General features: G+C 41.5%; 1 protein-coding gene across 5 annotated transcripts; it reads left to right on the top strand.

Annotated features, from left to right (window-relative positions):
- The first annotated feature begins 13 nt into the window (after positions 1-13).
- FAM149B1 (family with sequence similarity 149 member B1) lies at positions 14-15,503 on the top strand. Of its 5 annotated transcripts, XM_042862710.1 has the most exons (15): positions 14-87; positions 604-696; positions 1,054-1,186; positions 2,111-2,253; positions 4,121-4,240; positions 4,718-4,885; positions 6,353-6,540; positions 6,786-6,916; positions 7,488-7,541; positions 8,009-8,115; positions 9,027-9,236; positions 10,985-11,111; positions 11,437-11,562; positions 11,982-12,063; positions 12,865-15,503. In XM_042862710.1, exons 1-15 carry the CDS (start codon positions 38-40, stop codon positions 12,936-12,938), a joined length of 1,806 nt encoding a protein of 601 aa, XP_042718644.1. In that variant the 5' UTR covers positions 14-37; the 3' UTR covers positions 12,939-15,503. The 5 variants fall into 5 exon arrangements, with proteins under 5 accessions (XP_042718644.1, XP_042718646.1, XP_042718642.1 ...); XM_042862708.1 differs by lacking the exon at positions 14-87 and having other exon boundaries at positions 260-696; XM_042862711.1 differs by lacking the exons at positions 14-87; positions 4,121-4,240 and having other exon boundaries at positions 260-696.
- Positions 15,504-15,554: the final 51 nt, after the last annotated feature.

The following is a 15,554-nucleotide window of genomic DNA, read 5'->3' as shown; positions in this document are numbered from 1 at the left end:
TCGGCGCGGCGCTAAGCGGCGCCCGGGAGGGCGGAGGATGATCTCGCGATACGCCAGGAAAGCGGTGCCCGCCGGCGCTCTGCAGCCGTGAGTGGCCGCCGCCGCTCGGGACGCGGGTGGGGCCGGGACGGGAGGGATGCGCGGGGTGGGGAGTGCTTTACCGTCTCTCTGCGGCCGCGCTCAGGGCTAGAAAATGCCAGCTCCGGCTGGAGGCCGCTCTCGTCCCGTTGGAGCGTGAGGCCCCGCGGGGCACGGCTGTGTCACGGCCGTGTATGGCTGTGTCACGGCCGCTCTCGGGGCTCAGCCCCTCGCTGCGGGGTTTGGCCTTACGGGATGATGCTGGTTTCCAAACCGAGGCCTCTAATGCTGAGCCCAGCCTGGAGTTTGTCCTGGTATCTTAATTCGAACGTGAATGAGGCTAACAGGAATAAATGAGTTCGGAAAACAAAAACAAAAACAAAAACAAGAATAAATGAGTTCAGAAAAAAACCAGAAGTTCTGTTATGCAAGCTGGGGCATTCCTCAAAAACCAGAACGCACATACAGCTTGGGAGCGACGCGGCTGCTCCCTGCAGTAACGTCAGGCTCTGCTCTTGCTTGCAGACAAGGGCTGACGCAGCACGCCGTGCGGCACCACCCGCTGCCAGAACCCAGCCCTGTCACAGCTGCCTCTGAGAGATGCCCAGGGACTGCCAGGTACGTGGCACTGCAGAAGGCAGATCTTGCTCTGGAGACCAGGCCGGGTGGGATGGGGCTCTGGGCAGCCTGGTCTGGTATTAAATGGGGAGGTTGGTGGCCTTGCCTGTGGCAGGGGGGTTGAAGATTCATGATCTTGAGGTCCCTTCCAGCCTGGGTCATTCTGTGATTCTGTGTGAGGCCATGGGAAAAGCCATCAGCTTTGTGTTGAGTTGTACTGATGGCAGTCATGCGGTCGGTAGCTTGGGCTTCACTGCAGAACGGCATCATTTCAGAACACAGCCTCTGTATCTGCTTTTCTGTGACTGTTGGCTTGTGCTTTCTTCCCCCTCCCCCCCCGCAACATGTGCATTTCAGTGCATCTGGAATCTCAAAGGAAACAGATTACCCTTCTGTTACTTCAGCTGATGATGGGAATTCATGGTCTGCTAGTCCAAGTTACGCAGGCACCTCCACTGAGGACAGCTCCATCTTCTCTTGGGGCTATGATGTGAGTAGAACATCATCACCCCAAACAAACCTACCACTGTGAGTCAGAAGATGTTTGAAATACTATTGTAAACACATTGCAAGATAAAGGGGAGAACTGGCTCAAATCATGATGTTGGGGATAGAAAAAACATCCTGTTGGCCTTTTCCCCATCTTTACATTATATCAAAACACAGTAGGCTTATTGCATTTCTGCTCTAAAACTTTGGAAATACAAATCCCTTAATGTGTAAAAATACTACAACATAGTAAATGCTGTTGTTGTGGAGTCCAAAACAGGAGTGGATGACTTGCAGATACGTGGTGTGAGTTTATTGGACTGCACTTTGTTGAAAATAGGTTACTAAAATGCAGTAAGCTTCTCCATCACTTCTTTGTTTCTTATTTCCTGTTTACCAAAACCAAGTGTGTTACTGCTTTCAGTGGAGTGAAAATGGAAACTGATTAGATTTAAAATACCCAAGAACTAGCCTAATTTTTTAGCTGTATGAGAACTTGTTATCTCACAATGTGAGAAGGTCACTTTCCTGGTCTTTCAGACCAGACTCATGTTGGGCATTGCAAACAAGACACGTTCCATTAAAATATGTTCCACAAAAATATTGCTTTGAATTGTCATTCCTGTTGTGGTTTATTTTACATAAATCACTGTCATTAAGTTTATATATTAATGCAGGCACTTCAAAACATTTTAACAGCTTTTCTTTTGTAAGCCTAAGTCCTACCATGAGTCCTAACAGCAGCCTGCATCACCTCCAGGGAACAGATTATTTAAATATAATGTCTTTCCATGCAAAAGCTTGTATAAATCAGTCCTGCTAAGCTTTCAACAAATAGATGATCTTTTACAACTGAAAAAAATAAGTTTTAAATGATCTTTGAATGCTTTTTACTAGGTATTTGATGGATGGCTTTCCTTTCTAGGAATTTGATAAAGCTGCCACGCAACAAGTTCAAAACATGTTCAGGCAACTCGATGAGCTACTCTATGAACAAAAAGAAAATGTCCACGTTGAGGGACTGCAGGAGGAATGCCAACAGTGGACATCCAACTTTCCTCATCTCAGGTATTTCATTAACAGATTAATGTCAATAGCAACACAGTTACAAAGGGTAGGAATGGTAGCAGTTGGTTTTAAAACAACTGCAGGGTGGTTTTATGCAATTATATAGCAAATAAAGAGATGACTCTGTTGGTCTGCCTGCTGTTGTCATTAAAAAACATGCTGCTGGTGGAGTGGAAGCAGGAACGCGTTACCTGGAGGCCTACAAAGAAGCTGTTCCAGCAGCCAAGGATGGGTTAGGAAAGCTAAAACCCAGACAGAATGAAATCTAGACAGGGTCATAAAGGGGAACGAGAAGAAGTTCTACAGGTGTATCAGTGATAAAAGGCTGGGGAGGATGTGGGCCCTCTCTGGAAGGAAAATGGAGACCTTGTCACAAGGGATATGGAGAAAGCTGAAGTGCTCAATGACTTCTTTGCCTCAGTCTTCACCAGCATGGGCTCTAGCTGCGTTGCCCAGGCAGCAGAAAGCAAAGGTGAGAACTTAGAGAAGGTAGATCTGCCTGCTGTACCTGAAGATCAAGCTCAAGACCATCTAAAGAATGTGAAGGAACACAAACCTGACGAGATCCATCCACAAGTTCTGAGGGCACTCCATCATATCCATCATCACTGGAACAGGCTGCCCAGGGAGGTGGAGTCTCCTTCTCTGGAGATGTTCAAGACCTGCCTGGATGCCTACCTGCGCGACCTGCTGTAGGGAACCTGCTTTGGCAGGGGGGTTGGACTCGATGATCTCTGGAGGTCCCTTCCAACCCCTACAATTCTGTGACTCTGTGATTCTGTGATATTTGAAATGTCATGGCAGTCTGGTGAGGTTCCTGATGATTGGAAATGAGGAAACAGCCCCCATTTTTTCCCCCAAGGGAAAAAAAGAAGACCCAGGGATCTGCAGGCCAGTCAGTCTCACCTCTGTGCCTGGCAAGATCATGGAGCAGATCCTCCTGAAGGGCCTACTATGGCAGGTGGAAAATAAAGATCAGGTGATTGGCGGTAACCAACATGGCTTCACCAAAGGCAAGTCATGCCTGACACACTTGGTGACCTTTCATGATGGAATTACAGTGTGAGTGGGTAAAGGTAGACATCATCTGCCTGGACTTGTGCAAAGTGTTTCACACTGTCCCACATGACATCCTGGTTGCCAAATTGGAGAAAAAAAACCGGTTTTGATGGATGGAGCACTCACTGGATAAGGAACTGTCTGGATGGTCACACTCACAGAGTATCAATATCACAGAGCGGTCAATAGCTCAGTGTCCAAGTGGAGACTGGTGATGAGTGGCATTCTTCAGGGATTGGTGCTGGGAGTGGTGTTTAACGTCTTTGTCAGTGACATAAGCAATGGGATCAAATGTACTCTCAGAATGTTTGCAGACGACACCAAGCTCCCTTCCAACCCAAACCATTTGATGATTATGATTCTATGGTCTCACATTCGATTCCTTGCCTGAGGTTTAGTGCTATTTGCAACTGATTTAGCTTCAACATAGCAAAATTTTCTTAGAAAAGATATATAGTATAGTTAAAATCCAGCTTAAAAATAATTTAAGAAATCCTCCCTAGCTCCACCAGTCCTTATGGCTTGAATGTTTTAAATCTTCATTACATGTACACAAACAGTTTTGTCTGTATTCAAGTCTTAGAATTAGCAGCGCCTGACAAAAATCAACAATATTTTTGTTAATGGATTTACCTGACACAAAGCAGTGTATAGTAGGGTAAACAACTAATACCATGCTTAACTATTACTAAGAAAATAGCATAGCTTCCCAATAGAATTTTTAAGATTTGCTTTTGCATGTTCTAATATCCTTCCATAATCCCACTTGGAACACTTTTTGATTTATCCTCTGCTTTTGCCCTGGCAGGGTTGTGGGGAAACAGATAGTGATCCCCAAAGATGAAGGGTATGAATGGTATTCAAGTTCACCTTCTGCAAGTTTAGGTTCATCAGATGTAAGTCCATCACAGGAAGAAGGCTCTAATGAGTAAGTACCAACAGTTGGTCCAGACTGTACCAGGGTGGGAAGGTGATTTTTCCTTCAGTGGACTGCAGTAGTTGGCTTCTTAAACAGTGAGCAATATATGGAGTTATTGTTTAGCTTTTTGGTTAGGCTGAGTTTTGAACAAAGCATGTTATTTTGTTGTTGTTGTTTCTTTCTTTTTCATTTTTAACTGAAGAAAACTCCATTCAGAATAGCAAGGGCATCCAGCTGTCCTTGCTGCTCTCTACAGTAAGCCAGTCAGTAAGTAGAAATACTCTTGCTACTGCTGATTTCTAAAGGACATATAGATATTGTGGCTGGTTTTATTGTTAGTCATTTATTAACTGGACACAAATTGACTGGCTCCCTAATATCTGATCTTACCTACAGTGTTGTTCCTCAGCTAACTCAGTGCTGCTATTGGAAGTGGAATAACAACTTCTTTTTCTTTCTGCTTTCTGAAAACTGTCACCTGTTCAGATTTAGTGTTTTTGGCAAGAAGGTGCCTCTTTCTGTTTCTCCTGTTCTCAAGAAGGCCGACCGTTCCAAGTCTCCGACCTTGTGTTCTCCAGACAGCGAAGAAGAAGATGGAGTAATTGTCTCTGAAGGCATAATGGAGGAATATTTAGCTTTTGACTGCAGAGATGTGTAAGTCTTGAGCATTAAGATAGTACCAGCATCCCAGTATTAGTCTTCTTAAGATACAGGTATATTTGGTTTTGCTATTGATTGATTTTTAAAATGCTTTTTCCTCTAAAGAATTTTCAAAAGCCTGGGCTTGGTGGGGCATTGGAAATATTTCTTTATCCGTCTTTTGTAATGATGTATTTTGCTCTATTTTTCTGAATTTAAGTAATTTCTCACAATAGCTCTTTTTGTTTGTGGCTTATATGAAGTCAATTGTGCTGTAACTAAGATCCTGCTACACACTGGCGTATTTAAGACTTATTTAAATGCTATGCATCTGTTGCACTAAGTCAAATTCATAGTTGTTTGTTATACACTAGCAGAGTGCTTTTCTGCTTTGTACTGCAGTGTACAGACAAACACCTTGGATAGAATTGTGCCTTCCCAGGTTTTTAGTGGTAAGTTAACGATCAGTGCTTGCTTATAAATAGAACCACTATTTTTATCTTAAGAAGAAGGGATTGAGAGTGGCATAAAGAGGATTCTTTTTGTCTCTTTGCTTTATTCATCTGAACAGTATGAACATATGGCCTGGCTAAGAGCTCTGGGTGATAATGTCATTTACTGTCTGTTTCATTGGTTTTAATAAATGAAGCCCCTTAGTTGCCTGGACCACGAGATTCAAGTCAGTAGGTGGCACGCTTTGACCAGGTCAAAGATACTGTTGCAGCAAACAATACTGCTGCATCTGTGAAATAGTGGTAAAATAGAGGTTATTTTATTTTTTTCCAGCATTTTTAGCTTTTTGATGGTAAGTACTAATTCAGGGAACAGATCCAAAAGCCTTAACGACTGTGCTCACATCAGTATTTTTTTCTCCCTTTTACAAAAGGTATTTTAGCAGATGAACACACACTTTTTGAAGCAATCATCTCTCATTCCTTCCACTTAACAATGCAGTGAAGAAGTATTACTGTAACTCTAATTTATTTCTAAATGCAACTTTGATCTCTGTTATAAAAGAGTAGCATATATAATTTATAGTGATTCTGTATGGGGGAACTAAGGCGTGCAGTTGAGAAGGTGATTGTCTCGGTCATTTCACATTTCAGTCAACAGTAAATTCTGGAAGGAATACAAATTCATGTACCCAAGCACTGGAAAAAGATTGCTTCTTTCAGTGTTGGACTAAATCATTTGATATTGCTGTTTATCACACTGTCAGCTCTTGGAAAACAGACTGTGTGATACTGCGTGATGGTGGATGCCCCATCCCTGGAGACATTCAAGGTCAGACTGGATGAGACTCTGAGCTCTGATGGAGCTGTGGGTGCCCCAGAGGATTTGGAAGGGGTGACTTTTAAAAGTCACCTGCAACTGCTGCCTTGACTTGTTTCAGATTAGTAGAACATAGGGCAGAAGTGAAACAAAAATGCAGGAGACAAAGAATGTGTGTTTGTGATGCATCTAACGCCCCTGTTTTTACAGGGAGGAGGAACTGCATGAGGGGAAAATTGGACTCTGCTCTGGTAGACGAAAATTGGGGTTTCCTCCTATCTCTCCATATTCCTGCATGAAGGATTCTGTGCTCACATTTGTGTTTGATGATGTGTGGAGTGAAGTGCTAGGCTGCATGGAAGAACTGATCAGCAGACACTGGGAAGTGTCAGCCTCTGGTAAGGATGGCAGTTAGACTGAAGATTCAGAGGGGGTTTTAGTTACTGAGTTCTGCAAGGATGCAATGAGAGATGCATTTGGGAATAATCTCTTCAGGGCTGAAAAAAGTTATTTGCTAACAGTGTAAGATGTGCCTTTAAAAGATTTCACAGAGCTTCACGTTTAAGATGAGTCTCGTAGTACTGTGCACAAATAAGAGTGTCAGTAATCTGTACTGACAGGGATTCTCTCTTGCTTTATGAAGATGATGAGAAAAATATAATAAAAGTAGAAGCAATCCGAGCAGATTCTGGGAGCCCCCAGCAGTTTGATCCTCTGCCAGTGCTATTACCTCGTGTGCCACAAACTAAAATGCCCTCAGTAACATCAAATCTGGTAAGTACTTCTAGCCAGCTGGTTTGTGAAGGGTTGAGTCGCTACAATACTACAGAAGTGAAGATTCAAAAGTGTCAGAAACTCTTCAGCTGCATGACTAGTGTGGATTGTGCATGGATGCTGACTGTCCTTGCTAACCGCTGAAGTCCTGTGCAATCCTCAGCTGCAAATTTTCTTACTTTTCTCTTTAATATTAAAATCGACTGTTTTACATGTGTATTGGGATGCCTCGTGGTGACTGCTCGTTAATGATGCAGCTCTTTCCACATTTAGCAGCTTTGGAACTAAACTGTAAGATGCAGGATTGTGTGTGAGATCCCACTCTCACTAGCCTATTTGTAATTAGCTGATGAGGGAAGAGAGAGTAAGTCTTGGTGAATTTGTACAACAGTTGTTTTTTTTTCCCCCCAGACTCTGAATTTGACTGCTTTAGATTATATGCTCCTAGAGTGGTGAGCACCAAGCGTTATCTCTGTTCATTCCATTTTAATTCAACTCTTTTATTTCTTTTTACTTCTCCTTTATTTCTACCCCCTGCATCTTCCTCACATACTTGTTACTGTATGTGTAGTGCCCAAAACCCAGATGTGGCCGCAAAACCAAAAAGAGGAGAAAACCACCTCAAGTATGTATGCTGGAGAGATTTAAGCTCTTTTCTTTTCTGTTTGCTGTTGTTATGGTGGGAAGAATGTCATGTTTTTCAAGATCAATCTGTATTCCAAGAGAGGAGTGTCCAGGTCTGTCCTTGACATAAAGTAAATGCCAACATACACTGGAAAAAATAGTTGTGTACAACTCCCAGTTACAGCCGCTGTTGTAAGATCATGTTGTGCAAACAAGAGGCTCAGTTGGGAATTACTAAAGGTCACATAGCAGCATCTGAGACTGTCTAAGCACTACCATTTGCAAGAAGAATGAAATGCTATCTAAGATGGAGGAAATTGTATAAATGAGGATATATGTATATGGATTTCTTGGATGAAATAGGTTTCTTTCCTTCAAAAAGATTTAGAGAGGACAAAACGTATAAATATGGGTGCACGTCATTGCCAAACAGTAATTTTTTTTTTTTTTTTTTAATTCATCTTTTAGGTAAATCAAGGGTCAAACAGTGGGTCTCAACGTAACCTAAATGGCTTGATAGTGATACACGGGATCCACTTACAGCAAAGGAATCTGCCTGTAATGGAGAAAACACTGTAAGGGCTATAGATTCTCTCTGTTTTAAAGCAGAGCACTCTCACAGTGAAAGGGTTCAATCCAAAACAGTACGAGATAATTTTCTACCCCAGTGAAATTAATTCTCATTTATTTTCTTGCTTGTTTGTGTATTATCCCTTATCAAATGTTATACTTCTAGTGTGGTCTTTATATTTAATTACTGCTGATGTGCCCTCTAGTGAATGGCAAGAGGGTGGATAGTGATAGGACAAGGGGGAATGGTTGTAAACTGAGACAGGGAAGGTTCAGGTTGGATATTAGGAGGAAGTTTTTCACCCAGAGGGTGGTGAGGCACTGGAACAGGTTGCCCAAGGAGGTTGTGGATGCCCCATCCCTGGAGGCATTCAAGGCCAGGCTGGATGTGGCTCTGGGCAACCTGGTCTGCTGGTTGGCGACCCTGCACATAGCAGGGGGTTGGAACCAGATGAGCATTGTGGTCCTTTCCAACCCAGGCCATTCTATGATTCTGTAATGTTGTGAAAAGAGCTGAAGCTCAGAGTGGGATGCAGACCCACTCTGCATTTGCTCACTTCCTAGAAATGGACTTCTGTTACATCTAGGCAAAGGCTATGAGAACTGCTGGTTGCAGTGTTTTTACATATATGCCATGGAGAATTACAACTTTCATGCTGACATGTTCAATCAAAAAGTTAATAGTTCAGTAAATACATATATGTGTGTGTATGTGCATATGCACATGTTATAAATAGGCTTGTTTCTTTCTTACTTATTATCGTTTTCTAATTTCAAAGTATGGTACTGAGAACCAGAAAAAGACCCCAGATCACCTCTACGTTACTAACATCACACACAGATGAATAATGCAGTGACAAGGTGGTTATCAGTCACGGCAAAATTATCTCCTTTTGTTCTGTGATTCTTTTCTTAGGGACCTGGATGACAAACGCCCAGGCTCCAGTTCCATCCTCTCAAACAAAGCACGGCCAAATTGTCCTCCTCTGGAGCTCAGCACATCACCTCTGTCTCACAACTCCAAGAGGCGAAACCCACCACCGCGTACCCTGCATCCCATCGGCACCAGTCAGTCCCGCACCGCGACCCCGCGCTCTGTGGATGATGTCTTCAGGGGAACCCGATTGTATGTTTCCAAACCAGTTTCTCATGGCAAATTACCACAACTAGAGAACCCATCTTACACAAGGAGCATTCAGTTGAATTGAAAGAATGTTAATTTTTTAATTTAAGAAAAAATGGATAGTATTTTTTTATATTTATCAAGAGAAGTTGTTAGTTTACTGTCTTACAATCTGTGATTCAATGAATTGTGTTAAGCAGTTTTGAATGAAAATTATATCCTCCAGTCTGTCTGGTCCAAGCAGAGCAGATAGCACTCTCTCTCTTGACAACAGCTTTCTTATTCTATAGCTTATTTTCAAGATAAACTTTAAAAAAGCACAGCTTGTAATGGTAACTTACTTTTGCTGCTCTTGCTCAGGCTAGATGGACGGAGTGTTCATCTTGGGTAAGCTGTTAATAGCATGAAAAGAACTAAATGACTCTGACCGACCTGGGTGAACCTTCACTTGTGTTCAGAAGACTTTTTTGTTTGGCATAATGGTCTGAGTTTAGTCTCTTACAGGGACTGTAGGTATAGAAAAATAACACAGGCTTTACAGAACCTGTAGAATACACAAGCTTTACAAACTAATATCATTTCCTTCTAGTTTATAAACTATCATAATTTCCTTCTAGTTTATCAGTTTACCTATAATCTCATCTTCTCTGTCACATTAATGGACAGGAACAAGTGTCTAAACAGTACAAGTTATGCTTCTACGTTCGTCCAGTCTGTCATAAACATTTCTGTCCCTTTTCCTTACACTTCCACCCATTTAGCAGTTCTTACCATCTCCCCTTCATACTAGCAAATGTGTTTAAATGCATGTAGAAAGCATGAGGAAATTCTTTTTTAAAATGCTAACTGTGGTTTGAAGCTTTTCTAATACATTTTTACAGAACAGCCTTCCTTCAGTCAGTGTGCATAGAACTATGGCCTCCTGATCATAGAATGGCCTGAGTTGAAAAGGACCACAATGATCATCCAGTTCCAAACCCTGCTATGTGCAGGGTTGCCAACCACCAGACCAGGCTGCCCAGAGCCACATCCAGCCTGGCCTTGAATGCCTCCAGGGATGGGGCATCCACAGCCTCCTTGGGCAACCTGTTCCAGTGCCTCACCACCCTCTGGGTGAAAAACTTCCTCCTAATATCCAACCTAAACCTCCCCTATCTCAGTTTACAACCATTCCCCCTTGTCCTAAATTAAAACAAAACAAAACAAAAAACAACCTAGATTATTTCCATCACTTCTCAAATGGAAAACGCACAGTAATACACAGATAACTTTCAGGTGAAAGGAGTCTAGCTATAAAGACTTTATAATATGGATGGTGTCTGCTTTCTAGAACTTTGTGCAGCAGTGGTCCATAGAGACACTTTTATATAGTTTTCATTCCGCAGTACCAGCCACACAACACGCCCCTTCAAACTGTGCTACATGATGTGCAGTTCATCCACCACCTGGTCTGTGTACACTCCCACCACCAGAGTATTCATTCTGAGACTTGCTTTTACCCGCAAGCTGAATATTAAACACCCTAACAAGTAGAAAGTCTTAAAGAGTTTTCTGCCAAACTTCACCTCACTTTTTGAAGTCAGTCTCCACAGTTAGCCCTAAAGCCAGCATTTCACGGCAGATGTTCTGCACCCATTGCTCTTATTTAACACTGTTAGCTTACACAATGCCAAACAAACTTACAATACTGTATGTCTACACACTGTCAAGCATACCAACTCTGTTTTCCCGTCCTTCCCTGTGCCTTGCAGCCTGACTGCACACGAGCAACTGACCTCACCCTCCCCACTGCTGCTAAACCGAAATCACCTCCTACCACCGATTGGTAGCACTGATGTGGCAGAACACACGAGCACGGCAGGATCGCAGAGGCAAACGGTAACAGGCAGAACCATTTGATTTTCCTACTGGACATGCTAAAATTGTAGTTAGTGCTGATGAAATTACCAAGCACAGGAGTTGCAGTTTGTTTATCTTGTGACAGCTGCTGAAATAGATGCGCTAAAATTCTGCACAATTTTTGACCAACAGCATCATCCAGAGTTGAATGCTGCAAGTCCAATAAGTGCCAAAATTTTCTTCCTCCCAGAAAGAAGGTGTGGAACGTTTTGTCTTGGAAAACTAGCTTTAATTCTTAGGGTAATTAAATTCAATGTACTGCTGCAATAAGGAAAAATAATAATGCTATTATTCTTTAATGCAGAAATCTCGAGGAAACTCAAGTCGAGCTCACAGCGTAACAACACACGAAGATACTCACCAGCACCTACACGAGAGGCTCTTCTTACCCGATCATTTCTCCAGGACTAAAACAACCAGCATATTCTTGGTAAAGCGTATGATACCAACTCATCCTCTGTTACTGACTAGAGGGCTTTGACAGTTATCACAGATAGTGATTGGCCATCTGGTTTGTTAGTTTCCGTGTAAACTTCAACATCCTTGGCTCTCCAGATACCAACGGACAAACTTTCTAAAAACCCATTTTGAAAGAGAACAATTTTCAGAAGTGTTAAGAACCCCTCTAAATTGTCCCACAGTCTATCTAAGGGTGTAAGAAGAGTATTTTCTTCTCCTGAAATTGATCTAACTCTCCTTAAACATGTAAAATCTCTACTTAGAACATCACAGCATCTTGCAAATTTGCTCTTGTAGGAAATAAGTACAATCAAGTTGTTTTTAGGTGCTTTATAGTCTTGTTAGCCTTTTTTTTCTTGCAAACATAAAGATCTTGAACTGTCTTTTCAGCCAGATCCACAGCATCGCCGTTCTTGCACTGTTATTGATTATGGCAATCATGCTTGGACAAGCAGAGCATCAACAGGTTCAGGTAAGCTCATCAGGAAATCAAGGGAGAAGAATGCTTTTCACCAGTGTGTTTTGGGGCCCTCAATTGAGTTATGAGGATTTCTCACATAAGAAGAGTATGTATAGTAAAAAGATGGAATTAAAGCTGCAAAAGATAACAGCAGCTGCAAAGGATAAGGGGTAGCAAGCGTTTAAGTGCTGATGAGGAGACTGCAGGGGACTTCCAGCTTGTTTAACAGCTGAATGACCTACATTAATATTAATAGAGATGTATAAGAGGCAGCCAGAGTTTTATTTAATAAAAGTACTAAATTGAAATAACTTCTTTTTAATTGAAGAAAGGAGGATTTCCAATTAATGCAGGATTGAGTTCCTCCTCCTTTCTCCCCTCCAGCCAGCATATTTAAATAGGAGTTTTATGACTGTTGTGTTGACAGAAAAAACACTGAAATTACAAAAGCTTTGTAGACATAAATGATGTATAGACAGAAGATCAAGAAGCAGAGTAGATCCCAGCAATGAAGTGGTCCTACCTTTCACCCCTTCGAGAAGGACAGTTGTATCTAAAACTTAAGGCTCCAGCTGATGACATGGTTTGATAACTGATTACTTTCCTCTTAAGAAGGCCTCAGGCTGAAAGAAACAGCAAATTACCTTGAAAGTTACATGAAATAGTTTTCAAGTTACTGATGAACTGACTGACAGCTGGAATAAGAAGCAAGAAAACCCCACCATCTTAGTATTAAGCGAAAGGAGCTGCATTTAAGTACTTAGCTTCAGTAACTTCTAAAAGTCTTAATGTTGTCTGCAATGTCTTTCTCAGGTCTGCAGCCACACGGTTCTGTGAAAGGCCAAAGTCGAAGTGGATCAGTCACAAAAAACAAACAGGGCTTCTAACGTGTCATGAGAAGCAGTGTACAGCCACCTCCAGAAAAGTCACGGGCGACCTCTCAGCAACGTCAGGGCTGTTTACAGAGAGTCTTCAAGCACCCTTCCTTACAAACAATCTTATTTTTATACAGTCAAAGAAGCAACTGCCAAAGATTAGGAGGGATATACTTGCACATTCCATTTTCTACCAATACAAAAGGCTATCCTCCAGCAAAACCCAACGCCTACAAAACCTAGCAAGTACTTTAAATCACTGCTGTTTTCTATTACTTATTACTGTTTTGTGACTGGTTCATGTTACAGGCTTGTACTGCAGGACCTGCTGATTTTTCCATCAGCTCTACAAAAGGTTAATCACACATTCCATAGCAGTAGCTTTGAAAATTACTTTTAAAGCTCTATTTATACACTTAAAGCAATATTATACTATCAAAAAGAAGCTTTGTATATGATACTGCTTCTACAACTCTGTAGAAGTTTCTGTAGTAGTTGCAGCAGATGTTAACACAGTTGTGTAAAAATAAGGTAGCAAAACAGATGAAGGGAACTGACAGCTTTAAGGGTAGCATACCACTGAACCCTCCTGTGTTATATGCTTACATATAAACCTCCTTCTGTGTCTGAAGAAAGTTTAAGGGACAAAAAGGACTCTTACTACAAGCAGTTCCAGAGAATATTCCAAGGAAGTATGTTGTCTTCCTGGCAAGATGTTTTATGTAGTTTCACAGAACAGGTCAGTCTCATTTCCCAAAAAGAAAAACCAAACAATGGCACAAGAAATTCGCACTGCAATTCTGTAGGTATTTCTACACTCCATCCTGAAGGTCCCCACACACACCATGTGGGAGACATGGTGGAGGGACCAGCTTAGCTGCTCTTGTGGCTCCCAGTGAAATGAAAACACAGAATACAGACTTTTCAACATAAATGATTAGTTGAAGGTCTTGCTCCCAAGCAGTATGCAACAGATGACTAGCAAGTGTAAAGACAAGCTGAAGATAACAACATTCCTGCATTTTCCTGCAAGAAAACAGTTGATCCTTTATAATTCCATTTAAAAACATTTTTTATAAGTTTCCTTACTCTTAGTATTTTCCAAGTTACAATTCAGAATGGAAACAACTTGTCAGGATTTTTTAATGAAGTGGCTCCTGTACTTTCCACTGTAAGCTATGCAATCTACTAAGCGTTAGCAGTACCTACACAACAACTAATGATTTTTGAACTAGACTGAAGTTCTGCTGATCAAAGCATGCAGTTGATTCAAGCATGCTCTGATCAAAAAGAATGGAAAACAAAGCAAAGCAGAAATGTACAAATGGAAGGTTAACTCCTTCCTTTGCATTTCCAGAGGAAAAAGCAGCTTTGGACTCAATCAACATCTCTTTAAGGTAGAATAGAGATAAGTGGATGCCTAAAAGCAGCCAGTGATCACTAAACTGTTTCAAAACACAGTTTCTCTAATGGTTAAGACTAGCAGAACGCTGTGCAGTGTATCATTTAGTTATCTCAAGCAGCCTGGAGATAAGCATCCTCTTTAAACCAGTGCCGTTCCTCAGGGACCAACACAGTGCTTACGAGTACAAAACTACACAAACTTGAACAGGCTTTTCTAGAACCATAACGCAGTATTTTGTAGCCTAGGGGAGGAAACAAGGCATTAAAAAAAATGAAAGCCATCTGGTCATAAGGTAACTTTTGATTTCTATACAAATGGTTGAGAGATTTGTCTATACTGTTTGATATCTGTTTTGTATAGCAAGAGTTATGTTCAAGTCCCGTGTGTTAACCAACACAGTGACCTACTGAACTCTTTCTGAATCAGGATAACTGTTCAAAGCAGCTAAAAGGGAACTCATTTCCCATTCTACCTCTGGCTTCCCCTTAGGAAGCTCTAGTAAATAGTTGCTGAATTCTATCACTGAAGTGGTAGGGACCTTCAACTCACAAGTAGGTGTTAGTCATGTGGCCTTTGAAGAATGAGCCATAAATAAAGCCAGCCTCATTTCTTTCAGCTACAGCAAGTTACCCTTCAAGTTCATACCCTGAATATACACTACATAAAGCAGTTTTAAAAGAGCAGAAATAATAATAATAAAAAAAAAGTTATGTATACTTACACATATTAGAAGAGCACTTCTGAAATAACAGAGCTGTTGACAAACACGGAGCACACTAAAGCAGGAGTCAGAAGTAATCCCTATCATCCTATAGCAGGAGTGTGATGCCACTAAAATAGGTGTGTTGCTAGGCTTTGGAAGTCCTCATCATGGGACATCACCAACCCTAGACACACACAAAGCCAGTGTTCTGTGGGTTTATTAGTTTATTGCATCACATCAGCACGTTAGAAGGTGTTAGGAGATTTACTGCCAAGTCACTCACCTACTTGCTGCAGTCTCATTTTCTTAAGGCAACTGCTTACATGCCACTGTGAAAGATCAGTTTATAAATAATAAGTGGTCCTTTTGTATAACTCCATAACACCAGCACATTTACCAGTGCAAATGTCTTCTCAGCTGCTAAAAAAGTATGCAGTATTTACTTCAATAAAAATAAGTACCAACATGATCAGTGTGTTTTGAATGATTAGATAACATAGAGGACGTGGGGAAGCAAGAT

This window comes from Lagopus leucura, unplaced genomic scaffold (genome assembly GCF_019238085.1).
Source record: "Lagopus leucura isolate 7727_CA_CO unplaced genomic scaffold, USGS_WTPT01 Super-Scaffold_739, whole genome shotgun sequence".
Lineage (NCBI taxonomy): Eukaryota > Metazoa > Chordata > Aves > Galliformes > Phasianidae > Lagopus > Lagopus leucura.
The sequence above is the reverse complement of the archived record's forward strand: the minus strand, read 5'-3'. Positions and strand labels throughout refer to the sequence as shown.

Coding starts and splice junctions, on each gene's coding strand:
- FAM149B1 (XM_042862708.1), top strand. CDS start 473: ATGAGTTCAGAAAAAAACCAGAAGTTCTGTTATGCAAGCTGGGGCATT. Junction 2,254..4,120: donor TCCAACTTTCCTCATCTCAG/GTATTTCATTAA, acceptor TTGCCCTGGCAG/GGTTGTGGGGAAACAGATAG. Junction 4,886..6,352: donor GCTTTTGACTGCAGAGATGT/GTAAGTCTTGAG, acceptor CTGTTTTTACAG/GGAGGAGGAACTGCATGAGG.